Source organism: Aquila chrysaetos, chromosome 11 (assembly GCF_900496995.4).
Source record: "Aquila chrysaetos chrysaetos chromosome 11, bAquChr1.4, whole genome shotgun sequence".
NCBI classification, from domain to species: domain Eukaryota; kingdom Metazoa; phylum Chordata; class Aves; order Accipitriformes; family Accipitridae; genus Aquila; species Aquila chrysaetos.
Window position 1 is genome coordinate 18,077,210 of NC_044014.1, and position 26,337 is coordinate 18,103,546.

At 39.0% G+C, this 26,337-nt stretch overlaps 1 protein-coding gene across 1 annotated transcript; it reads left to right on the forward strand.

The window, feature by feature from the left end:
- Nucleotides 1-4,204: 4,204 nt before the first annotated feature.
- On the forward strand, nucleotides 4,205-14,777 carry CCNJ (cyclin J). Its single transcript, XM_030030619.2, has 6 exons — nucleotides 4,205-4,360; nucleotides 4,687-4,781; nucleotides 6,743-6,953; nucleotides 9,351-9,650; nucleotides 9,742-9,901; nucleotides 11,619-14,777. Exons 2-6 carry the CDS (start codon nucleotides 4,713-4,715, stop codon nucleotides 12,028-12,030), a joined length of 1,152 nt encoding a protein of 383 aa, XP_029886479.1. The 5' UTR covers nucleotides 4,205-4,360; nucleotides 4,687-4,712; the 3' UTR covers nucleotides 12,031-14,777.
- The last annotated feature ends 11,560 nt before the right edge of the window (nucleotides 14,778-26,337 follow it).

The window sequence follows — 26,337 nt, forward strand, 5'->3', positions numbered from 1 at the left end:
ACAACTAAAGTCAACAGTTCCAAAGGATGTTTACCAGCTAAGTTCAAATCTAATAATCACATTTTAGTAGCTATTCTGGGAATCCAAATCCCCAGACAACTTTGAAAATCTTACCCACAGAGTACCTTTAACATTCAATACAGGCATTTACAAATACAACCCTGGAGTACTTTCGGTAGGAGACCACCCTCACTAATGCTTCTGAAGTGTTAGGACTCTTTTTACCAACATGCCACATTTCATCTGCCACTATGCTGCAAAAGAGGTCTGTGAGCAGTTACAGTCATGTCTTTAGAGTGATTCATTCCCTTTAATTAAATGCCCTTGAAATATTACTGCTACGAATGTCATCAGATGAGCCTTTGTTTGAAAATGAGATCAACAAGTACACTAACAAAAGCAGAGCTAACTTTCTCAACCCTAAGAAACACGGGAACTAAGTTTGAACTTTTTTTTTTTTCTAAATAACGCTCAGTTCTACAAAACTGAGATTCTTTTACATTATAACTCCAAAAATGCAGTCCTTCAAAAATGCCTTTTACAGAATGACCGTCTCTTTATTCAGCTGAGAACAACTAAGGAGCATCAAAACAAAAGCAAGAACCAATAAACAAAACAACAATTAACATGGTAATTGAGCTGTTATTTAAATATTTGTCTCAGTGCAATGTCACCCCAGAATTCAGTTTCTGTCCTGGACCCTGCTTACGTAGCTGGAGTGACTGATTCATCTAATTCTCCCAGTCAAGACAAATCCGAACTTCAAAGATGTATCTTATGACAATAGGCACAGAAGTAAAACAATGTGTCAGTCTTCAGGAACTGTTGTACTCTGTGGTCAATGTACCATTAACACTAACACAATATACCAGAAACGGTATAGGAGGAGGAAAAGGTTTCTAATGTAGAGAGATGGTGGTTCTCAAGATCAGAGTATTTGCTGTACTTGGCAATTACCTACAAGTTCTTCATTTGTATTTTAAAAGCCACATTTCTTTTTTCACAGGCCAAGAAGAACCACCAAAATATTAGGGGAGAAAAAAGAAGCTTAAACATATAAATACATGCATCAACTCCTGAGATACAGATCTAGCCTCCCAGTAACTACAAAGAGAAGTCAGCTCACCCACCATGCCTGAAACTGTGTTAGGACTATAACCTGTGAATTACAGGTCCATAAATTGTAAGACTTCAGCAGCATCCTCTTTAGAAGGTTCCACAAAAATGTTACAAGCATTTCAGTCCAGATTTCACAGGTTACATTCCAGCCTGTTTTGGATGTAGTTCAGGGTCATAATTTTTCTTGGGGAGTTCCAAGAATAACGGTGTTTCTTGCTACCTGGCACCTTCTCAAAGCACAGACAGCAGCTCTCACAGCCAATCTCATTTCCCCCTTGAGACACACGTATTTGTTTAGGTGATTCATGGTCATTCACAGAAAGAGGATACCCATTTCAAAATGGTTTCATAACATTTAGTTCTGCTTTCTGTTCTCTCAGGTTCTGTATACTACACATAAGTGGAAAACGTCGCACTTCCAGTTTCTTTCTAATGCAAACCTAACTACTGCCACTGAAAGCAATCTTTGTTATCCTCTGCTTATTCTGAGGACTTACCAAGCTTGTTTTGATTCTGTCCTGACTTTCACACAGGGGACTAAGGTATGAATACTTAAAGCACTATACACAGCCTTGACCGTCAAAAGTAGATAAAATCTGCACTGGTTTAAAAAAAAATACCACTGGTTATTACTTTTAGGACTGATTATAAGACATGCAAAGAAGCTGTATTAACCTATTCTCATTACAGTTGCGCTACTCCCATTCCCATTTAAATCCCTAAACCGTGATCTTGCAAACTTGACTCTGAAAGCAATCAGCCTCAGTTTGGAGGCTCCAGGACTGTTCTCAGTTCTTCCAGTGAGGGCTAAGGTGTAAGCTGAGATGTATGCTTCCTGCAGAGAACAACATGGCTGTACAGAAGTGCTTCATCTTTTTCAATAGGATGATTTTCTGGATGTCTCCAAGATCAGAAAAATGCATGCCAGAAGCAATCATGCCCTTGGGCAGGATGATGAGGCTCTTTCCAAACCTATCTTTTGATTGCATGAAAAGCAGATACACATGTAACTGTTCACAAGATCAACAACTCAAAATAGGTTGGAATGGGTGCATAGCAGCTTGGGAAAAGGCAAACAAAGAAGCATTACAAGGATCTGAAATAGGCAGTGCCACAGCTAGGACATCTTTGTGGTGTGGAAGTAACTATGGCATTACTGTTTTTCTTGATTATTATATATAAATGAAATAGCTCTCAGAGTATATAGCTTTATCAGGATGATGTTTCCTATCCAAGTCAGACAAACACATATGAGAAATAAGCCAGCAAGTATCTACTTTTCCCCTGCCCCCCACTTAACAGTTCAGCAACAGACTAATCCACATAGTGGTTAAAAAGCTCTAGGGGAGGCAGCAGCACTAATAGTAATTTCTCCCAATACGTAAAAATAGAAACATCACTTTCCTGTTTGGGCCCATTGTAACAGGTTTTTAGCATGTTGGTGTTTATTAGCTTTCTCCTCTTCAAGCAGGCAACACATTTTTGAAGGCCATAAAGGTGTTGTGAATTACAATGTCTCTATTGGGTATCTGCTTTTGAGATTTATCTTACCCTTGAAATATAAAATTTGGTATTACCTTTCTTCAAGAATAAATAATTTTAAAACAGTGTATCTCCAAATATCAAAATTAGCTTGAGCATGCACTTGCCTATAAAACAGTGTATAGAAATGAGACAAAAGGCTGTCATCAGAACAGCAAAACGCTGCTTTGTCAATAGACCCTAGATCTCAATCTAAGTATTTTCTCAATTACGTATGCGTGCACAAAAAACCCTAACATTTTTCCAGTTGTTTTTTTCTTCAGAAAACTACATAGCATTATATAAAGAAATCTATCCTCAAAAACAAGGGCTTCCACCTTTGAGCACACCTCCTCAGATGAAACGGACCACTGCAGTCCATAGGACTACACATTACATTTAGACATGCATGTTTAGAGGAATAGGCTTTTACAGCCATGGCTACAGAGTCATTAAACTGGTTATGTCAAGAAGTTGGTTTCCATTTCAATTAAAAAAAAAAAAATCATGTCTGAGCATGGGTAGGAATGAAAAATTAAATATACTCCCTCGACATAAATTGCATCCAAAGCATGTCTTCTTCATCGCTTTGCGTTGCTTGTTGTACTAGGTTTTACATTCTCATTAGTTGTTTAGGGATTCAAAGATGCAAACCACTATAAAGCACCAAGTATTATTTCGTAAGACCTCTGTAGCAGGGTATTACCAACAAGTGGAAAAGCATCTAGAAAAAGGCCTTCTGAATACAAAACAGGTGCACAGCACCTACTGCTAAACCAGAAGCACAAGTGGGAGCTCCTTTTAGTAATCCTCTGTCAGGATGCAGAGGCCCCTGCACTCAGGTGAACGGCACAGGCTATTTGAAAGGAGGATGCGTGCTATTACAAACCTCCTCCCTGGAATTTAACTAGCAGTGAACAAGAGCTCGCCCACAAAACAAATCAAATACTTGAGCCTCATAGCTTTTGCAGCCCAAAAGGTGTATGTCCTTCAGAGCCGAAGGGAAAACGTGTCTGAAGTGTAAGAACGCCAAATGACACAGCTCCTGACACAACCACTTCACCTGTTAAAAACCTCAGTGCTGAGCCAAAAAGAGAAAGAGCCGGGGGGGGGAGGAAAAAAGAAAGCAAAAAGGTGCAGTCAGACGCTCAGGGGGCTAAGCGCCACCATGCCCTGGCTGGGGAGAGCCCCGCTAACCCGGCCCTCCCCAGACACGCGGCGGGAAGGCGCCAAGGCCCCCACAGCCCCCGGTAAGGGTTACACCCCGCCCGGGGTCCCCGCGAAAGGCCAAGGCCGGGGCCCCACTTCCAGCGGCACCCCCGCGCGAGGCGGCGGCCACCGCCTCCCCCTCCCGCCGCGCGGCGCTCCGCCCCCTCCTCCGCCCCGGGCTTTTATCGGGGCGGCTACGGCAGCTCCGCGGGCCCAAAGCCTTCCCGCGCGTGGCCGCGGAGCGCGGGGCTCAGCGGCGTGCCCCGTGAGCGCCGCGCCCTGATTGGCGCCCGGCGGGCGGGCCGCGCTGTAAGGCGGCCGGCGATTGGCGGGCGGGCGGCCGCGTGCGGGCGCTGCCTGGCTTTGTACACACGCCGGCCCGCTCGGCCCTTTAACAATGGGCGAGGCGGGCGGCGCCGCGTGATGGCGGGGGAGCCCTCGGGACGCCGCGCCGCGCTCAGGTGCCCCGGGCCAGGCCCCGCCGCGGCCGCCAGCCGTGCCGCTGCGTAGGGTGAGTGGCGGCTTCGGCGGGGGGGGGGGAAAGCGCCGCCGGCCTTCGTCGGGGCGCGATCGCCCTCCCCCCGGGGCCGCGGCCGCCGGCTCCTCCGCGCCCCGCTCGCCCGGCCGTCCCCCGCGGCGGGAGGGGGCGGCTTAACGAGCCTCACTTGTGCCCCGCATGGCGGCCAGCTGGGCCGGGGGGCCGGGGGGGCCCCGCGGCGCGGGCGGCAGCTGATCGCGTTTAACCGGGGGCGAGCGAGGAAGGGGCGAGGGTGGCGCTGCCCGTCCCGTCTCGCCACGCCCGCGCTCAGCCAGCGCCGCTTCCTCCCCTCTGCCCAGGCCCCGGCTGCCGCGCCGCCCCGCCGATGGAGCTGGAGGCGCAGTGGTGGACAGGACAGCTGGCTGCCGACATCCACCAAGCGCTTCGCTACAAGGTAGCCCGGCGCGGCGGCGGCGGTCGGTCTGCGGGGGGCGGCGGGGAGCCCCGGGGGGATGAGGGAGGGGGTGGGGAGGCCGCTGCCGGCCCCGCGCCGCGGGGGGGAGCGGAGGGCTGGCGGCCCCGGCGCCTTTGTGAGGGCTCCAGCAGTCGGAGCCGGCCCTCCGGAGGGGGAGCCGGCGCGGCGGCTTGAAGCGGGCTGGAAAGCGCCTGTGAGGCGGCCGCTGCTGGCCGGGCTCGGCCCGCCGGGGTGTTGGTGGAGTGCGGTTTTCTAAACCTCGGGAAGAGCTGGGTGTCTTCCCCTCAGTCACTGCTCGGGCTGCTTGTCCTCGGTCCTGACAGTTTGACTGAGCAGACTGCTCTCGCTCTCCGCGCTTTAAAAAGGCAAAGGGGTCACGGTGCGCTTGGTTCTTCTCCGTGTGTGTGTGTGTGTAAGCGGGTCCAGGTTTAAACTCTGCAGAAAGCATTGCGATGCTGTTGTTGCAAAGAAAACCAGCCCCCGAACCACCCAACCAAACGCTAGGTGCAGTAAGAATAGTAGAGGGTCTAGGCAATGCTGCTTTGGAGTTGCTTTGACTAACTCAAAGTTGCTCTTTGGGGCCGCTTTCATAATAAAGTAATCGGAATAAATCAGTTTACAGTGACTGAACCTACTAAAAATGTACTTTTGCTGCCTGATAGTAGTCGATGAGTGGATTACCTTTCTTGAAGGTGTGATCGCTAAAGTAACTTTTTTTTTTTGGCACGGGCAGGGGGGAACACAAGAGAAGGAGAGGATAATTTATTTACTACCAAAGTTACCATTACTAATACTAAGTTAGTGTTGTGAAAGATGAATTCTAAAGCTTAGGAGGTATGGGTGGGGGGGGGTTGTTGGTTTGTTTGCGGGTTTTTTTCCACTTCAATAGCGTGTTTCAGAACTTTCAATTGACCTTAAAACTTTGAAAATTTTGGGTAACTCCATTCCAACTTGATGTTATCATACTGTCCCTCTGGAAATTTAGTTGTACTCAAAATCCTACTTACACACAGTAAGAGGCTGCACAATCTAACTCATAAATTTATTCATGATAACAGAAGACAGCACTGCTGTTGTGCTGTGTATGAGAGGAGGTACTAGCTACTAGGCAGGAGCCTGGGGAATGTTCTTTCTACCAGTCCAAATTTTGTATTCAAAACAGATCATGCCCCAGATTTTTCTCATCTGTGGTGTTGGTAGGGCTTTTGTTTTGTGGGGTCCGTGTGTCCCGTCCCCCCCCCCCCCAGCCAAATCTTGAGATCACGTGAGGTTTATGTATGCGTAACTAAATGCCTGAGAGCACACTGTAATCAGTGTCAGTGCAACATCAATCAGATCAGATTAAGTCAGGGTTTAAACATATGCATGCAGCAAATGTTGACACAATGCACACCCCATTCCCCTTCCTAAGGTTGCTACCTTCAGCTAGCTGTTAGCGCCCTTCTGAAGGCACCTGCCAGAGATCTGACACCATTGGAATATGCAAACACTTTAGTACAAAGTCTGATTGCTCAGATTGAGCTGTAGCAGGAGGGGGTTGAGTTAAGCTATTGGACTTTGCAATGAACCAGCTGAGGAGTACTCACGCACTCTTTGCTGTTTCCCTGCTGGGAGGTAGAGACTTTGCAGTAGAGGTAATACAACAGAAATGGTAAAAGCTAGCTAAAGTCACTCTAGCCAATTGCCCAATTGAAAGATGTTAAATTTTAAATTATTATACTAATGTTGTGCAGAACCAAATTATTTCTTAGTTTTTCTGTAATACAACAAATAGATTTTTGTTCAGTGAAAAGGGATGCTGAAATGATGGGAACAGAAGGAAGAGGGGAGAAATCCTTCGAAAATTCCAAGATAAATTTGAGAGTATCAGCTCTATTAATCTGATACCAGTTCAAACTAAATGATGGTTTTAATAAAATTACATGCTGCTGTCCATCTAGGAGCTGAAGCTGCCCTCCTACAAAGGCCAATCTCCCCAGTTACATCTGAGAAGATACTTTGCAGATCTGATTGCCATTGTGAGCAATCGGTTCAGACTCTGTCCTGCTGCACGACATCTAGCTGTGTATCTGTTGGACCTCTTTATGGATCGTTATGACATATCTATACAGCAGCTGCATGTGGTTGCTCTTTCCTGTTTACTTTTAGCAAGTAAGTATGTAGCACCAAACTTTAACTAGAGCAATATAGGTTCTATTGCCAAATACAAGGCGTGTCTTGATGGGATATAGCAGATAGGGGAAACAAAGAGGTTATAAAAGACAGGCAGATTAGTGTGTATCAGTTTGACCCAGTTGGTAGAGCCCTTCTTTAGACTCTTGTTTTGACTTTTGTTGGCACCTGATGAAACTGAGGGGAGAAAAAACAAACTGCAATTAAAAACTAATATTTATGCTGGGAAGCAAATTATTCTAAAGTGAACTTTCAGAGCTGTATTGTAGGAATAGAAAGACTGTCTTTCTGAGGACATCTCAAAATAGGTACATCCAGTGCTGGAAATGAGAAATTTGCATACCTGTGATAAAGGAAGAAATGAAATAAACCATATGTAGACTGCACCCTGCTGATGGTGCTGTGCAGTTCTGGAATGCTTCAGATTTCATAAATTGCAATGTACTTTAAGCAAACTGAGGCTAACATAAATCCTGTATCGTCACATATGAAATGTAATACTGGTAAAACACATCGGTAAAGGCACAGTAGTCTGAAGACAGAATTACAAACGCTCATTATGAACAGTGCTGCTTATGTTGACCTTGGCTAGATTCTTGTGGTGTGTATCCGTCTTTTGATATTTGTGGACCCCTTTTAGATGTCCCCGAAGAAATATGGATGTAGTTTACTGGGATACCTGCTCGCACTTGTTCTTAAACCAATAGATTTAGAGAAACAGGTCAGTTTCTGCTGATCTGTTTCTCTGAATCTATTTTCATTTTCTCAAATAAGGTATATCGCATTGTAGCTCTAGGCCCTCTTCTCAAGAAAACCAGAGCGCTGAGGTTTTGGCTATTTTTGGTATACTGCTTCCTTTCATTGAATCCCCTGTCTCCACCAATACAGCTATTCAGCAGAACAGTTAAACAAGAAAAGGGTTATTTCAGATTCTTCTGGGGGTAAATTTTGACTGGATGCCACCAGCCAGCAATCTTCTCTTGGCAAAGGATGAGGTGCTGAGTATGAAAACGTTGCCTCAGAAACCAGTGTAATCCATTTAGGAAAATGGATTGGCTTTGAACTAATGCCAGATTTTCAAATTAAATTCATGTTCTGAAAAGAATTATAATTTTTTTTTTTTTTTTTTTTTTAAATCACCTCTGACATCTTTCATGACAAGCTGCAAGTAGAGCTCCGAAAGCGTGGTGTACTTGCTCTTGTGAGAAGCAGTGTATGAATTGGTTCAGAAAGCACAAACCAAAATGCTATTTTAAACTTTTGCCCTGTGTGGCTTAAACAAGCAGTTTAATCAGTGGTGCAATAAGTTGAACAAGTCATACTGTGATATATCTGATAAGGTTATAGAAGTAATAAGAGAAGTTATGTGACTCCTGAAGCTTTTATTTCTGTAATGACTAGAGTATGGGAAACAAAAACTAACAGACTGGGACTGGTGTTGGATTAAGTCCTGCATGAGTACCTCCACTATTGAAAAAAAGCAAATGTTCAGTACTGCAAAACTCTCTAAAAGTGTGCATTTACAACGTATTGTGTAGCACTGAATAGAGAGTGTAAGGTAGAAAGAATTTGCAATGAATTTGAAATAGCACAACCATATGGCAAACTGTATGGAAACGTGACACTTGTTTCTCTTATTAATGGGTTTTCTACATACACAATTTTTCTTCAGGCTAAAAACATACAGGCCTGACAAGTTAAAGTCGAAGGAAAGCTGAAGCTACTAGCAGTGTTAAAAGTTGAAGCAGTATATATGGCAGTGTGGGTTTTCAGATGCACAATGCTGAAATCCACTTGTTTGAACTGCTGGAGCAGCTTACCAGCTATCAAATCTAAAACTGTACCTACCATAACAGGCATTAAAAGCAGCCATGTTGGCTAGAGCTCTAGTTATAGTCTACAGAGTTTTAGAAACAAAAAGGGTGTGTGGGGGCGAGAGGGTGATTAAAGCCAAATGCTGTGGTGTTGTGTATGCCAAGTCACATCACAGTGGTATTTCAGTGATGATGGGGACACATTATACAATAATCTGGTGACAAAAACTTGCATATACAGGGCCAGTGATATCCTAATACAGCTTCTGTTCTTGGTAACCAGCTTCTCTGTGCCGGGGCAGGAAAACCAAAAGGAAACATGGCACTGCACAATATCCTACACAGTGTTTGACATTATCTGCTGAAATTTAGCCCTTTATAGTACATACCCCTTTTTGTCTCTGATGATATCTTCCATTTGAGCTTTGCATCTGCAGGAAAGTCTCAAGCTTGTTTGACATAGTAGAATTGAAATATGACCAACACAGACGTTAGATACAATCTGTTTTATAGTTCACTCGTGCTGAACCTTTTTTTCCCTCCTCTTTCTGTTCACCTGAAGGTAAATTTGAAGAAAAGGAAGACAGTGTTCCCAAACTTGAACAGTTGAACAGCTTGGGTTGTATGACTAACATGAATTTGGTACTAACAAAACAGAATTTGCTTCATATGGAGTTGTTGTTGCTAGAAACATTTCAGTGGAATTTGTGCCTCCCAACTGCTGCTCATTTCATCGACTATTATCTTTCTATTGCTGTCCATGAGACTGATCTTCATGATGGCTGGCCAATGGTTTGCTTAGAGAAGACTAAGTTATATATGGCAAAATATGCTGATTACTTTCTGGAAGTATCACTGCAAGGTGAGTTACATATTTCAGGTAATGAGTCCTTTGTTGTCTTGACAGACAATGTCCAACTTAAATGAATCTTTTTCTTATTTCTTCTTTCTAGATCATGCATTTTTAAATTATGCCCCTTCTTTAGTTGCTACTGCATGTGTAGCTTCTTCAAGGATTATCTTGCGTCTCTCACCAACATGGCCTACCCGACTGCATCATCTTACTGCATACTCCTGGGATTTCCTAGCACCATGTATTGAGCGACTACTAATGTAAGTTAGCAGCAGCAGCTTTTTTTAAAGCCCATTTCTGCATCTGTTGGTATGCTTAATTGCTGTTAGCAGTGAAAGTAAATTTCTTTTCAAATTTCCATTTTTCTATTCTAAAAATACCTATTAGGTTAGGTAGTAACTGTTTTGTTCATTCAAAAAAAAAAAAAGCCTTATCAGATGTAACCTCTTTCCTGTTCCTTCAACAAACAAACCTCAGCCTTGCATTTCCACTGAACATCTTCTGGCATGCTTTGAGAATCTGTTAAATAGCTTATTCCCAATCTCTGTAGTCAGCTCAGAGAGCAAAAAATAGTGAAGAGTATCGAAGGCACAGGAGCTCCTACTTACTCTGAAGACTGTATGCCTTGCAAGTTCAAGGGATGCTCCAAACAGATTATGGATCAAACATGCAGACTGTTTGAGTGGCCAACTCTGGGGGGGAGGAAATGACCAGGAGGTTGTATCTATTTTTGTTGTATCCATTTTTGCACTACAGTGGAGAGATACAGCTGACACAAGATAAAAATGCCAATGAATGCCACATGAACCTCTACTGCGAAGGGATGTTACACAGGCAGTTCTTTTATTCTGAACCTTAAGATCAAAACCTATGCCCACCATAACTGCTTTCCTCCTACAGAAGTTTGCTCTTGCCCAGATCTAACTGCAGTTGTGCTGTGCAGATGGGAACAGCTGTATCTGGAAGAATTACATCTTCCTTCTAAGTGTGACATTATTACCCCTGATGGCCTCTCTTGGCTTCACTAGTGTGTGTAATGAAAGGAATAGTATCTAAAGCATGCAAGTGCTGTTGCAAAAGTGTTTTCACTCTTGCTTTGGAAAACTGGTGGGGGCGGGACACATGACACGAAGCCTTTCAGTCATCTTTGCAGTGCACCATAAAAAGTTAGCAATCTTTGAAGAAAAACTGGTGAGGGCTTGAACCCCAACTGTCTTAAAGAGATCTGCCCTGTGTAGGCAGTACCAAAAAACTTGGATGATTTTTAGCCCTGACTGAAGTGTGTAGGTGGCACCTGCTTAACCTCAGCATATGAGCAAGAAAAAGAGTATGTCTAAATACATTTCAGACAGGTGTAAATCAAAGGGAATTCAGGTGAGCTAAACTGTCTAATTTAAGTAGTTGGTGGGATAGAAAAAAGGTGAGATGAAGAAAAAAAAAAATGCATTTCCATTCCCCAGAACAGGATCCAATATCAATATACATATGATCTTCAAGTGCTGTAATGTAGATCTTTAAAAACCCTCTGATATCATGTATTTAAAAACCCTATACTCTGTTACCAAATTTAAATGAGGTAGCAGCAGCAAGTAAGTTTAAATTTCAGGTTCTGGTAATCTGGCACTTTATTGCAGTATACTAGCAGACTTTATTGCACTGGTAATTTTAGATACTGCTGTATTATTTGTATTGTACTTGGCTTTTATCTGCATTTTGTATTGCTATGCAATGAAGTGAAATGTTGAAAAGAAACTGTATCCTAAAGAAACAAATTTTAAAACCTTAGATGATTTTAAAAGGTAGGCTAAAACTTTCTCTCTCTCTCTTTTTTTTTTTTTTTTTTTTTTTTTAAAAAAGCTTTGGAAGCTTTCAGATAATTGCACCATTTTTTAGAGCGCTCTTAAAAGTTAACCCAAAAGAGTTTAAATTATTTCAACATCTATTTTCATGTATTCTATCTTCTCAATTTGTTTTTAGTGCGCATGATAATGATGTGAAGGAAGCAAACAAGCAAAAAGGACAACATACTCAGTCTGCCCAACATACTGTATTTCAGACCCCAGCTCCAACTCCCCAGCAGGCTAATGCTCAACAGCACATACCACAGTATCTCCAAGCCCATCAATCTTCATTACAGTATCACCATCAGACATCACAGCAGCAAAACTGTCAACAGATATTATCATCTAATCATACAGCATCTTACCCACCTCAGACTTGCCCTGCTGCCTTACAGTCTAGTGTTCAGGCTCGAGGCCATGTACAGACTGGTGCTGCAATGTCACTAGCTGTTCCGCTAGAAGTGAAGCCATGTGTAAGTGTCTCCTACAACCGGAGTTACCAAGTGAATGGACGATATTCCTGTATTACTCCCTGCTTTGAGAGGTGATAAGTACAAAATGGTTTTGTGCTTGTTTGTTTGGGGTGGGAAGTTGTGTTGAGGGGATTTGTTTGGGTTTTTTGTTAAACCTCAAATAAGTTTGAGGGCAACAAATTGAATAAAGAAAGTGTCTTTCCAGAAAAAAGCAACTGGATTGGCAACCAGTACCATAGCTCAAATACAGACTGCAAAAAATAAGCACACAGAACACCCTTTAAAAAGAATGTGTATACTTGGGGGTAATAGGTTCTTAATCTGGTACTCAGAATACTTTGTGCTTCTAACGCACATCTTTGAAATACTAGTCGAAAGAAAAATAGCTGTGGACTAACTACAGACTTACCTTTTAATGAAGGAGATATGCAGTATTATTTTGAAGACATTTATGTCATACCACCATACAGTATTAACACTTATTTTAAATTTACTGAAACTTAAGAATCCATTGAATGCCAGACTTCTCCAGATACATGGGGACCACAGGAAGAAACAAATCTCATCTGGCTAACTCCATACTCTTGCCCCTTTTTCAGCACTTGTGTTGGATATTTGCTTTAGGCTCAGGCATTTGAGTTAACTGGTATTTTGGCTAGTTTTTATGTTTTGTACCTCACAGGATAGACACTATGTTTCTACTTCTTTTCTCCTCCCTATCCTTTTTATGTTTAAAATAACTCTTTCATACTAACTCAGGGAAATTTCTACTCATTACTCTGTGCTGCTGGTTTGTACACTTAATTGGGTATAACTTGAGGGAGAAAGGTAGAGAAGGAAGAGACTATAGCAAGTGGAGTGGCTTTTCTTCAGGGCATCTATATGCAGAGTACCAAAGGAATATGTTGGTGTTCACAGAATGTAGATGTGAACTACTGCCTGGCACTGTGGTATGCAGTAATTGAAGAAAAGAGAAAGTTTCAGCTTTCAGAACTTGTACTGTACCAGAACTACTACAGTGGCTGCGATTCCTCTGTGTACACACACGAACACACATGTATTAACCAACAGAAAGCATCCTCCAATTGTACTGACAGTATCACTCATACAAAAAGTATAGTTAAATGCTTATAGAAATCCAGTTCTGTCAGGTTTATAGTGGAGGGAAATTCTCAGGTAATAGTGGGGCAACTTTTTCTTCTACTGTTTGGGTATTCCAGAAGAAAATGCAGAGATTTACTCTTCTAAATGGGTGGATCAAAAATATATTGCAGAGTGAACTGCTTTATCACAATTAAGGTGCTAATTACATAACTTTATGGAATTACACTATCTCCTGTGGAGTGGATAATCTGAGGGTAGAAAGCTTCACTCATCCAACTCTTGGATGAAAATGGTGGTAGAGATATTAATGGAGGATTTTTTTTTTTTTTTTTTTTTTTAAATACAAGATATCTGACTTTCTCCTGTGGTAGAATATGGGAGGAAGAGGTATGGATGACAGAATTCTTACTACTTTAAAATATCTTTATAGTATATGAGCTTAAGGCTTTTTTTGTTTATTTGTTCTTTTGCCACCTTCTCCTGTCTTAGTGGCAGCACTTAAAATTGTATACCATCTAATGACACCGAAATATTGTGAATCTTACAGAGACTGTTTTGAAAGCAGGGGCAATTAAGATACAGTATCAATATTAAGGTGAAGGCTTTATCATAGGAGAGGGGACCTTACCATAATATTCAGAATGGAGGGAGGACAGCTGTGTTCATTCTTTTGGGGGCTGAATGATAACATGCTACAAAAACCTATTTATTGTTGAGGAGAAGAAATCCTGTTTCTCTTGTTTTGGTTTGGTTTTTTTTTCATAAATCCCAATTTTTTTGTGGGCTTTTGTAGCATACATGTGCAAGTCAAGAGGGGCAGGAGGGTGAATGAAAGAGACGACCCTCTCTGCTTTATGCTAGAGAATCAGGCATAGTGTGGTCAACTCTTAAGTGCAAGTTGGTTTGGTTTTGGTTTTTTTTCCTCTCCTCTCTTTATCTCTTAATGAATATTTCCCCATGTCTGAGAGCAGTGTTAAGTAGAGACTTTCCACCTCATAAGATGCCATGCTTTTTATTCAGCATTGTTACTCATTCAAGAGGGAAGTGGACTTTTTTCTGCTGGTTTCATTTTGTTGCAATGCTATATCCAAGTCCTCAGTGCTCTAACTACCTCTGATGCTATGAATGTACAGTCTTGTAATAGACCATGACTTGAAATAACAGCAGATGCCTGTAGCATTTTTTTTCTGTAAAATCTTTAAATCAGCTAACTTGTCATCTTTATTTGTGACACAGCAGTATAGGCTCTTCTTTTTTGGGGTATTAGTAAATTTATCCCATAGGCATTTGATATATAAAAATTTAACTAATACTTAACACTGGAATTATAATGGGCGGGGGGCTTATTCAGTTAGTTAATACTGCAAATTTACATTTAATAGGGTATTTTTTATTTCACAATTTTAAGACATTAGGTCAACTGTAAAAAAGATCCACTACATGCTGTTTGTTTTTAATTTATTACTTAGTCTGAGTTTTTTCTGACACTACAGCTGCATAATGACTACAGAGAAAATGTACACTGAACAGTTTCAATATATTATTTAAAAGGGCTTTACCAGTGTACATTAAAAATACACTGTTCTTACTATTAGAACCAAAATGTGTTTTTTATGGCATAAATGAGAATGGTGCTCCTAAATGCAAAATGTCCAAACCAATGGAATCTTTGTGAGTGCTATGCATTCAACTTATTTTTTAAAAATAAAACTAGTTTTGAGTAAGAAGGCTCCAGTGTGTATTATGCTTCTGTGTGTGTGGGTTTTTTAAATATGTAAACTGACCCTAATCTGTCTTACATCGTCCCCTGTGTATGGGCTGAAGATGTAAGGACTTTCTTCTTTCTCCCCACCCTTTCTGTGACACTATAATAAGCTTCAGGAACACTCTGACTTCACAATTAAAGAAAAAAAAAAAGGAAGGAAATCATGCAGGAAGGGGCTTTAAAACTAATTGCACCCACAGCATATGCTGAACATTGTACACTTCAACAATGAGTCTAGTGCACAGCTGTAACAAAGAAATCAAGAACAAAAGAACTGTAGTAGTTCAAGAGCAGGGACTGAATTCATTTTGTTCTCATTTAAAAAAAAAAAAAAAAGCAATATTGGTCATCTCATACTTCTAATACTAGAACTCATTTAGGAGAAGATGTGGGAATAGCCTTTTGTCAAGAGGTTATTTACAATAGCTGTAAAGGCTCAATAATGCCAAAGGCAGCAAAAAATCATGTGAGGCATCCTAGCAGAAATATTTTTGGATGCTTACATTTTCTGATGACTGCTCCTTACTAAAGAAATTCTAGTTCTTCCTAATAATGTGCACATTTCACATTTGTAACAAGGCTAGGTGATTATGGCTAAAGCTTCAAAAATTAAGTAGGTTGCATAGAATTTAATTACTCTGAAGTTAGAAAATGAAATTTTGAGGTCTCTGTTAGCTTGCACCCATCCATTTAGGAATAAACCCTTCTAGAGGGCCTAGAGACAGAGAGCAAGCTCTGCTCTGTCCCACTAAGGAACAAGGGCAGTGCTCCAGGATGATGGTGGTATGCATATTACATGGATACTTTGATCTGGAAAGTTTTGTCCTCACCCTTAGAGCAGCAAAAGTCAAGTCTGTCTAGACTGTCTCCTTGAAATCTCAAATTTTTTTTACTGTAATTACAAAATAGGAACTACTGATGATCTTTATGAGTCTCTTAACAACTACAAGGACTGCCAGCTACTTTTCAATATTTCAGTAGAAGTCTCAACTTCAGATTGTAAATTGCAAGGCTGAAGCTTTCTGTGTTTGTACATAACAAGAAAAGCTTTATCTCTGCTTCCCATGACCCAGGTTCACTATTTACATTAAATGTGAGGATATTTATATTCTTCCAGCATTGCAAATTTAGCTTAAAAGATGAAATTTCAAGTTAACATTTCAATGACTGGCCCATCACCAGAAGATTTTTTGCAGCTCTAATACTGCTAAAAGACTTTTATTCCTGTGAACATTCAGTATGTAGAGCTAATAAATTATTAAAGGAGGATGCTACATTACTTTTTGGCTTATATATTCTTGAGTAGGTAAGGCCTTATCTGACTGAACAGAAGTGCCCAGTTAGTCTTATTTTATTACAAGGTTGTCAACAGCAATTTTTTAAAACACCAAGTAAAGTAGCACTAACAGAATATACAGTTATTTTTAGTCCCCATTACAATGATATTTTAGATATTATGGCACAAGCACATACATTTGTGAAGTTTACATTACACATTTTGCTCTTTCCCTGTAATTAAAGTTATAGAAATTTATTACATAACATTTAATAAACAAGACATGCCTTCTGACAAAGAAAAGCATTTGCTACTAAAGACTCAAAAAAACCCCCACCTTATAACTGAATAATTAAAGAGTAACTATATAGAAAGTAGCTCCAGGTTTTAAAAATTCTCAGTGCATCCAAGGCTGTGGGCTTCTGCTGCCAGTCCTACCAAGAAAAGAAGGGAGACTTAAGGAAGACTTACAGGTGTTACAACTGCAAACCTGAGATTTAGTATATAATGTTCATATTCATCAGCACAAGTTAGTTAAATTATCACACCTATTAGCTGGTATATGCATGCTTAAACTGTTTAGAAATACAACTCGCTTTTCTCTGAACATTTGAATTTACTCTCCTGAAAGAGCCAGATAAAAGACCACTTCCATAGAACAACCTATTAAAGCTCTCTTAAAGTATGCTTTTTCCATATTCTATGAATCATTTAAACAACCACTCTAAGGCTATATATTCTGTAGGAATTTTTTCACACTAATCAGTTGTTAATACCAGGAGATTTACAGCCATTAGAATGCCAATTTATAGTTTGTTCCACGGATAACATATAGTTAGAATCTTCCTATAACATAACACACTGGCTTATTTCTTGTGGTACTGAAAAGATGTGTTATGGTCTTGCTACATTTTGCAACCAAAAAGCTTCACTTCCTACTTTTCATTCCTTATCTACATGATTGTTGTAGGTCCCTTCCAACCGAAATATGCTAGTCTATTATCTTATTCCATGAGAGATAAGCAACAGTAACTTTGTTTTTAAACATAATTTAACTAAAGGATACTGACTCATGATTGATCAGAGAAACTAAGGAGACCCACAAAAAGAAAATATTATTTGGATATGAATGAAAATACACATCAAGAAAAAATTATTTGCTGGGAATTTCTGAAAAATGAGTGCCAGTTTGATATACAGCTTCAATTACTACCTGCAAATGCATGCATGGCATCTGGATAAGGTATGAGATAACTGGGGGCGGGGGGGGGGAGTATTACAGCTGTAACTGCAACTTGGAAGGATTATTTAAGAGAAAGAAAAATTGTATCTGTCTTTATCAATAACCACTCTGCAGTTAAAACCTTCTACTATATAAAAGAAGCTTTACTATATGTGCAATGCTTGTAGTTTAAATGAAGCATTTTAAAATTACCTTCTATGGACTCAATTGTTTACCTGGTAACCAAGCTCTTGGCAAGAATTCTTTTCTCCTTAAAAACCTTTTTCTATGCATCTTCAGGTATCCAGGTATCTTTATCATATTTAAGAAAACAAAGATAGAGATGTAAAGCATTACTTAGAAATTTTCAGAAAATTAAAACAATTAAATAGAAGTAACTGAAAATTATTGTATGTGTATTGGCACATTGGCACAGTTACGCTACGGATGTTCCAATACTCGAGCCCATCAGACTGGGTACTTTTAAGACTTAACCCTCCTTTCAGTTTGACCTACAGATTTATTAATGGGACTTCACAGCAGAAGAGAAGGGCAGATTCACAATCTGCCTATTTCAGCACAACATTGTGAAAGATTTTGCAAAATGGTGTTCTGCTTTACCCTTTTCTACAGAGGTCAACTATATGCACATTTGCATTCCAACCACCTATCAGCTATGTTACTTAAAGAAGAGTTTTCTAGTTGTTTTCTGTTTTTAAAACACTGACAACAGTAATGTTTTGCCAAGCGTTGCAGTACATTTAGATGCATAGATTTTGCAGGAGGGTAAATGGCACTCCAGATGGCATCACTGCAGAGCTCCAGAGATGGAGAAATTCTTCTAAAATGCCACCAAGACTGAGTTTCCAGGGAAAGTGCCTGTATTTTGGAAAGCAGTTCTATGCTTCTGGCCTTGCATCGTATCTCAGTGTTTGTATCTTATCTTAGTGCTTGTCCACTGTGGCACAATAAGGACAATCTCCAAGGATTTGCATATTCCATACTCTTCTAGCAGAGATTATGAATACCTAGAAGGCTATCTTTATTGACAGATGGAGTGGGTGTGTAGCCATGCATCCAAAAGACTGTTGAATGACAGATGTGAAAATAGGATAAGATCCTACTGGGGAACAGGTTCATTACTAGTAGAAAAGTTCCTATCAGCCTTCTATACCCAGGTTCAGATTATGTGCTCTAAAGGGATCCTCCCTCAACACAGAGATGGTTCTAAGTCTGTTTTGAAAATTTCTTGTAAAGCCTCCTAAGACTTAGGAGAACAAGTTGATAAAAAGTTAGCAAGCATGCAGCACTACACCTAGGAGAGACCACAAAGGCTAAGATACATCAAGAATTTTTTCTACTTCCTCAATCAACTAGACTGTGAGAACACAAAAGTAGCTTGGAAGCACTTCCATCACCACTTTCTCTTGGAGAATGCTGCCTGTTTTGTTTGTTTCCATAAGCCATTCCCTGTTTATACTTATGTTAGTACATGCACTGTTTTATATTTCACAGGAAACCATTCTATCTCCCTGCTGATTTAACTCCACATTCTTACATTCTCCCTGTTGACAAAGCAGTTAACATTCTGGGGGGGGATAAAAATGTATCGAACTGCTTGTAACATATCATAGAGCCCCATTAAGAGATTCCAAAAGAATTTTTCCAGAGTTAGTACAAATGCCATTTTTTCTCCTGTATCAACACAAAACAGGTATCAGCAATGATGTACGCTTCCAGCGGAAAAGAACGTAAAAAGGCTATTTAGCTTTCTCACATATTTGCAGTAAGACTATAAAACATAGATTTAAAGCAGCAATTTCTTCTGCAACCTTTTACAAATTGTTCTCTTTCCTCTGAAAAAGGTGCAGGACAACTCTGAATAGATCAAAGTCTTTCATATGTCAAAAGAATAATTACAGCACAAATTACAGCTGTCTCATAAATACTACTGTAAGTTGAAAAAACAGGATTAAAGACATCAACTTCCATTAGTATTTAATTTTACCTCACATACCATTGCAGTGACTGCACTGACAAACTGAAAAAATTGCTATTGCTTAAAGAAGAATCTAGTAGGAGCAAACAGCAGAGAGGTGCAAAATAATAGGACAGATGGGCTAAAATTGGTGTTCTTATTCATCTCTCCATTATTTAAAAAAAAAAAAAAAAACAACACAAGGAACATTTAGTTGAACTGAAAGGCAATGTATTTAAATACAAAATTAACTACAACACATTATCACAGCTTTCAATGAGGGCAAGAGCTTAGCAGGATTTTCAAGAGATTAAGCATTTACGTAGCTAATGAAATCATTCAGGATTTAAGCCAAATACTAATGGAGCTAAGGAAGAAATATCTCTTAATGCAAGTTAGTCGATAAGTGTCTATGACAGGATTTCTTGCACCTTCCACTTAGTGGATGTGACTAAATGTAGAAAGCAGAGGACCTTCCTAGACTTGATACAGTAAAGCAGTTACTTTTCAATAAAATTTTATGGTATAATAGATGTATATTTGATTCTGCTAAGCACTTCATATGCTGTATGCTTTTCTTAGGCACAGAAGTAAAAATGTGCAAACATTTATTGAATTGAAGATTTGCTTCTAAAACAGACATTCCCAAAAGCACCCATGCTTTTTTCCCAAATATACAGAAAATATTTACACAAGAGTACTGCGTGTTGTTCTTACTTCCTACAGCCAAACTGATGGAATACTATATGTAAAAGTATAAGGAATAAACTGTTTACGAGAAATTCTGTCCCCTCTCTGTAATACTGTTTCTCTCCTAGATACAAAAACTTTGTGTGTTTTTAAGAGAATCCCTTTCTTCCTCTGCCCTACACACTTCCTCTAGAGCTCTTTGAGGAAACAGTTGCCAGGGTTTGCGTAATTCAGCTTGAAAACTCTCCTGGAACTGATTATTATATGCTTATTTCCATACACAGGTTTGACTATCACAGCAAATCATATAGTCTGTATTTAGCTAGCAATTAAAGATTTTACTTTTTTCCTCTCTGTAAAGCAAATAATTATTCTGCAAGGATTTAAATGAACTTAAAGCAGATTGTTTCAGTAATCTCCCACCTCATTTACATTCATTATTTATTATGCAATTTTTACTTCTGATGTCTTCTAAATATCATTTCATCCAGTGTGTTTGATCCATACGGTATTAAAGATACAAGTCAAGAAAAAAGGAACTACAAAAATTAAAATATATGTAAATTGAGTATGCATGTAATAAATAGTAGTGAATGAATGACAATCCTCATTATTTAAAAAACATCTATAGGAATTATGATAAAAAATTACACTCTGCTGGATTAGCTTCCATAGCCACTAACCAGCAAGTTATCAATTACAGTGTTAAATTGTGAGTCAAAGACTAATTTCACAAATTCTGGGTTTTTTTACTGGATGCTAAAAAATAAACTCATACTTACTTAAGATAAACATCCAATTGCTCCTGTGGCAGATTCAGCACCTTTAATACAGTTCATTACTAAAACTCTTCTTCCTTCATTGTTAAAACCACAAGTTATTATTTCTTCTGTTTGGAAATTGTGTTTTACATTTCTTTTAAAAATACATGCTCTTTGAAGAACTGTTTATTTTTAGTGTCCTTTAAACTAGAACATACAAATTACTTTGATTTGTAACTTCAAAGACTGACTACAGAGGAAAATCATGTAGGTAAATAATATTGTGTGCTCCAAGGCATTAATCCATCCTATTTTGCAATTCTTAATGAATAAACATACCTACTAAACTGATATTCAATTTAAATTATTTTCAACTATTTTCAGTGGATGATAGTTGAGGTTTCATTGTTGCAACAAGAGTTAAAAATTGTATTATCTTTACAATTCTGTCCATCACACACTTCTGTAGGAAAAAAAATGTCTTATTCAAGGTGTATCCAAGTAAAACTTGTGGTATAGTCACATGAAATGCACTACAATTATGTATTTTTGCTCACAGGCCTGTATTACAAAAAAATCACTTTAATACAGTATAAGACATGGTATTTAAGGTATTAAATCCATTTAATTCAAGGAAATACTGGTTTATCTCTTCCTCAAAGGATTCTACTCACTAAGTTCTGGAGAAGGACACCAACACTTGAAGAGAAGTAGTGGACTTCTCCCAGGAGGACACATCCTGTGACAAATTCTCTGGGGAAACAGTCTTTTGCTAGTCTTCTAGTCTCAGAGAATTGGAAGAGAAATCTTGGAATGATGCACTTAAACATTAAAATCTAAGGAACTAAAATGACATTGACTTAATAGTGTTAGGTTTACGGTTGGACTCAATCTTAAGGGTCTTTTCCAACCTACATGATTCTACGATTCTGTTCTTTGATGTTAAGACCTCCAGTATTCTACAATTCACTTTCCATGGACCTATTCAAATTGACAAAGGTAATTTAAATAAGAGGAATCTGTAAAATAGCCGATTAAAACTTTTATTGCAAACACAGCTATATTCTAAATACCCCTTAATTCACTCTTTTCTCCCAAACTTCCTACTGTGTATGTTCTCATGATAGGCATCAGCATTGGCTGAATGCAGAGTCTGGAGCTTGAATAGAATAATCTAAATATTGTGACAACTTTCTATTCTTCTCTGAACTCTTTGTGTTGCTCAGACAAACTTCATTTCAGGCCTTCATGCTCTCCTCATCATGAGGGAAACGAGCCCCCACCTTTCATTGTAGTCACAGATCAGACAAAAGTAATGCTTCCTTAAAAGGTTTTGGGAAAAGGCTATTTTGGAATCACGGTAGCAAAGTGGGGGGCTGTCTTCACATCAGCTCTAAGACATACAGACACACAAAGAATACTCACAAACAATAATACCCATTGCAGTTGTTGTTATAGTATGTACTACTGGACACCATAGAACATAATCACTCTGAAAATTTAAAAATCTTATCACCTTGCTTTTATAACAACAAAACCTCCTATGGAGTTTTGTGAATACCATAGGAATATTTTATATTACCTTAAATTGCTCCAGAGGAGCTGAGAACAGAATTGTAATTCATCCAAGCCACTTGTTCTCATGAGTGGCCATTGCAACACTTATGACACGTCCTATTAAAATGCAAAGATGATATAATTGAGAACACAAAGCTAAAACTATTTGTTGGCAGACTGAACAAGTAACAACTAACAGTGCTGCAGGTGTAGATACCAGAACTGGTTCCTCATATGCTAGCTTGGACCTAGGTGGTTTTCTTAGCTCACGATGCAGCATAGTGTTGATGCAGTACGTCATTTCCAAAGCCCATGGAAATCAGATACATCATTTTCATATAGCATTGTGCTTTGAACTAATAAGCACTGCTGGATGGAAGACAATGCAGTGCAGATCAAAGACCCGAGAGTCCTAAGCTCAGAGTTCACCTTTTCAAACTGATACAAAAATGACCTCTAGGAAAAAAAACCCACAGAACAGCAAAATAACTATTCCAAATTATAGCTGCAGTATCCTAGAGGAACTCCTGTACCACATGAAGGGTTCTCAGAGCGTTGTGAACACCTTCTCCTTTCACCAGCTCTCAATCTTCCCTGAGCATCACAGAAAGAGAAGCTGTCTAATTTGCATCAAAGTATCTGAGAAGTTCCCTCTGATGGCGGATTTTGAACTAACTGGAGAACAGTAACATGGCAATACAGGAAAAGGTTGTTATCAAGACAGAAAACATCAAGACAGAAGTCTTGACAAGGGGTCTAGAGCTCAAAGAAGAGAAAGAAGATCAAAACTTTAAAGGCAGAGATGTCAGGTTCTGGTTACACAGGTAAAGCAACACCTTTCTTCCTTATACTAGTGTTTTTCTGCCACCTACTGATACCTTTCAGCTCCCTCTTCTACCTGGCAGTTTACTCATTAAGATATTCAATAGATGAGTAGGCAACTCAGCTAGCTGCTTCTTCTGGCATCTGCACATGCGATTATACATTTCTTTGAAATTCCTAGAATTTTAAAAATCTACAGCTCTTCAAGTAAGCATCCAATGAATAGCCCTGTGCACAGCTGTCACTGATAGGTCAGCACATATGTGGGTATATAAGCTTACAAGAAAGGTCTAAAATCATTTTATAATGGCTATAATAACTGGAAGTAGTTACTCAGGAAATGATTTTTCAAAAGGCCACCATGCTACAACGGGTTTGAGAATGGAAATAGCAGATACCTCATTATCCATATATTTTATGTCAGTTGTTTACACCTCATTATCAGTATTTGTGTCAGTTGTTTATACTAGTCATTATCATAGGCTTTAATTCCATTTAAGTTCACTGAATGACTTGGGAATCCAGACAATTTTTTTCTGGCCCTAAGGGGAACAATAAAGAAAAACATAAACACTAGCAAGAAACTCTACAGATAATCTCCATAAAAATGGACCTCAAAAGCTAGTAACTCCCAGAATACACCCATCCTCTGCATGAAAAGAGTTTAAGAACCAAGAATTTCATTGCTAATCTTGGCATAAAGACAGAGTGCTATGAAAATATTTATTAAAAAAATATCCCTAATTTATTAATTTAATGAATTAATTTAATGAAAGCTTCAGAAAGAGTTGCAAGAAAAATTTACAAGAAAACTTGCATTCTAAACACAGACTGAAGAAAGTCAGTTTAACATTGTAAATACAGAGAGTGTTACCAACAGCCTATCAGTGTCTGCACAACAAGAACATATCTAGTATGGGGTCCTAAATGAGCAGATATGGGCATACCAAAAAACAATTTCAGGAAGTTGAATCTTGATAAATTTAAACTGGATATACATGACAGAAATAAAACATTGTGAGTAATTAATTGTTAGGCCAGCTCTTCTAGGGGTGTGATGGATATTCCATCATGATATCCAATTCTTAAAATGACTAACTGAAAGAGGAGCTATAAGACTTTTAATGAAGGGAAAGACAGAAGTTGGTATCAGTTGGCTTGTTGAAGAAAGTCAACCCAGAATTTCAACAGCAAAAGTATTTCAGAGAATGTCAGGCTTCTTGGGAAATTTCTAACTGTAGCTGAAAAGTTCAACACTTTAGAGAACGCAGAATTTTTCCAAAACCAGAAACATTTTAAGGGAATAATGTCCATTCTTCTTTAGTGCTATTGCCTTTGCTGACTCTTGCTCTGCCTCAGAGCTTCATCTCCCGTGATAAGTTATGGCAGCTCAGCATAAGGGCTCACAATGTTTCGTGGTATATACAGCCCTGTCCATAAGGAATGTGTGAGAAGTCTTCCAGTCTACAAAAATCCACATGCTAGATGCAGTATCTAATCAAAATGTTAGTTTTCAACTACATTTCAAAGTTTTTCCTCAGAACTTCACTTTGAGGACATACAAAAGAAACTCTTTTTCTGTCAACTTGTTCAAAATATCATAGTACCTAGCCCTAATACCTATGAGTAAAATTTTGCAAGCTATAATAAATTTCATTGGATTTAGATCACATAATTTGTACTGTTAACTAATATATCTAATATGCTTCTAATTACAATTAATCCAAATGTGTTGAAAGTAGGAAATAAAGGAGGTAGCATACATAGATATAAATCAGCATCTAAGATGATAATGAACTAAATTCTCTGCTACATAAACATATAAAGGAACACGAAAGCTGGATTCAGAAAATATTAAGAAAGTCAGAGATTAAAGTTCATACAATTTGTCACATATAGATTAAAAGAAAGACTGTATCTGAAATACTAAATTCCTGAAATACTGCATGTAACATCTCCCCATAAATAGAAGTACTTGAAAATAGCAGAAGTTTAACTACCTAAAGTTGTAAATTGCAACAGCTGGAAGCATTTACAGTTTTTAATATCTTCTTCAGTAACAATGTTAAATTCTTCTTGCAACTTTTCAAGACAAAAGTATTTTGGAATGGTTTGTTCCTTAGATCCTGCATACTGTGAGAGAATGCAAGGGCAAGGCTGGAAGATTTTACAAACTGTCTCGATTTCAAAACAACTTTTTTTTTAAATTAACCTTTACAGTCTTTGCAGAAATTTCATCAAGACTTCTGATAGTACATCTTTCTGACTAGCACTAACAGCATAAGCATATGCTAGTCTGTGGCTTATCTGAGCAGAAACTATTTATCAGGCCAAATTGTAATGTCTTTTTGTTGTAAACAAATCCATACTTTTTTTACTGGAGTGAATTTTTATAAGTAAAAGAATACATTAATGCTTGTTCTACTTCCTTTGTTGTACTTTTACCTTAAAATGTACATAAATATTTTTTCTGCATCACAAAAATGATCCAAGAAACAACCAACTGCCCTTTTCTAATGAGTAGTACTGTAAATTAAAGATGTTTCTTGCAAAATAATTTCACTTAATTTTTCTCTTTTCACTGGATTATCAGATACCTACTATCCCCATTAGTTACTAGATGCACCAGATGTACAGAGCACAAGTAGACGAACCATACAGGATGAGCAGTGTAAATCCAACACATGGCCCGCACATCAGAATTACAGCCTGTATTCTCTAGAGTTAATCTGCATACATGCAATAAACCTAACACATCCAGAACATCTCAGAGTTACTGAGCATGCACAAGGTATCTGTGCAGCAGGAGATACAGCTTTCTCAGCTTGGTTTTATTATTCTGGTACAAGACCTAATCTCAGGCAACAGTTCCGCACTGGGGTTTTGAATAACTATGGTAACTACTTAAGTTTGTTTCCATGCTTTGCTTTTATCTATTAAACTTTTTAAAAACAATTAGCCTTAACTCAGTCCCTGTTATTTGTAATCTTGAAGCCAAGGAACTTGCATGAAAAATATTAATAGTATCTAAAAGTACCCCATCTCCTAACACAGTACGGACAATATGTATTTTCTTCTAGAAAACATGTAAAAAATGTGCTATCAAAATCTGTTAAACATTACCATAATCAATTCCATCATATATGAATACCATCATACATGAATACGCAGGATACCTGGGATCAAGCTCAACTGCTTTGGCCCATT

Excerpts from the sequence above, each read along its gene's own strand:
- CCNJ (XM_030030619.2), top strand. The coding sequence starts at position 4,713 with ATGGAGCTGGAGGCGCAGTGGTGGACAGGACAGCTGGCTGCCGACATC. Across the intron at positions 4,782-6,742 it reads ACCAAGCGCTTCGCTACAAG|GAGCTGAAGCTGCCCTCCTA; the intron begins GTAGCCCGGCGC and ends CTGTCCATCTAG. Across the intron at positions 6,954-9,350 it reads TTCCTGTTTACTTTTAGCAA|GTAAATTTGAAGAAAAGGAA; the intron begins GTAAGTATGTAG and ends GTTCACCTGAAG.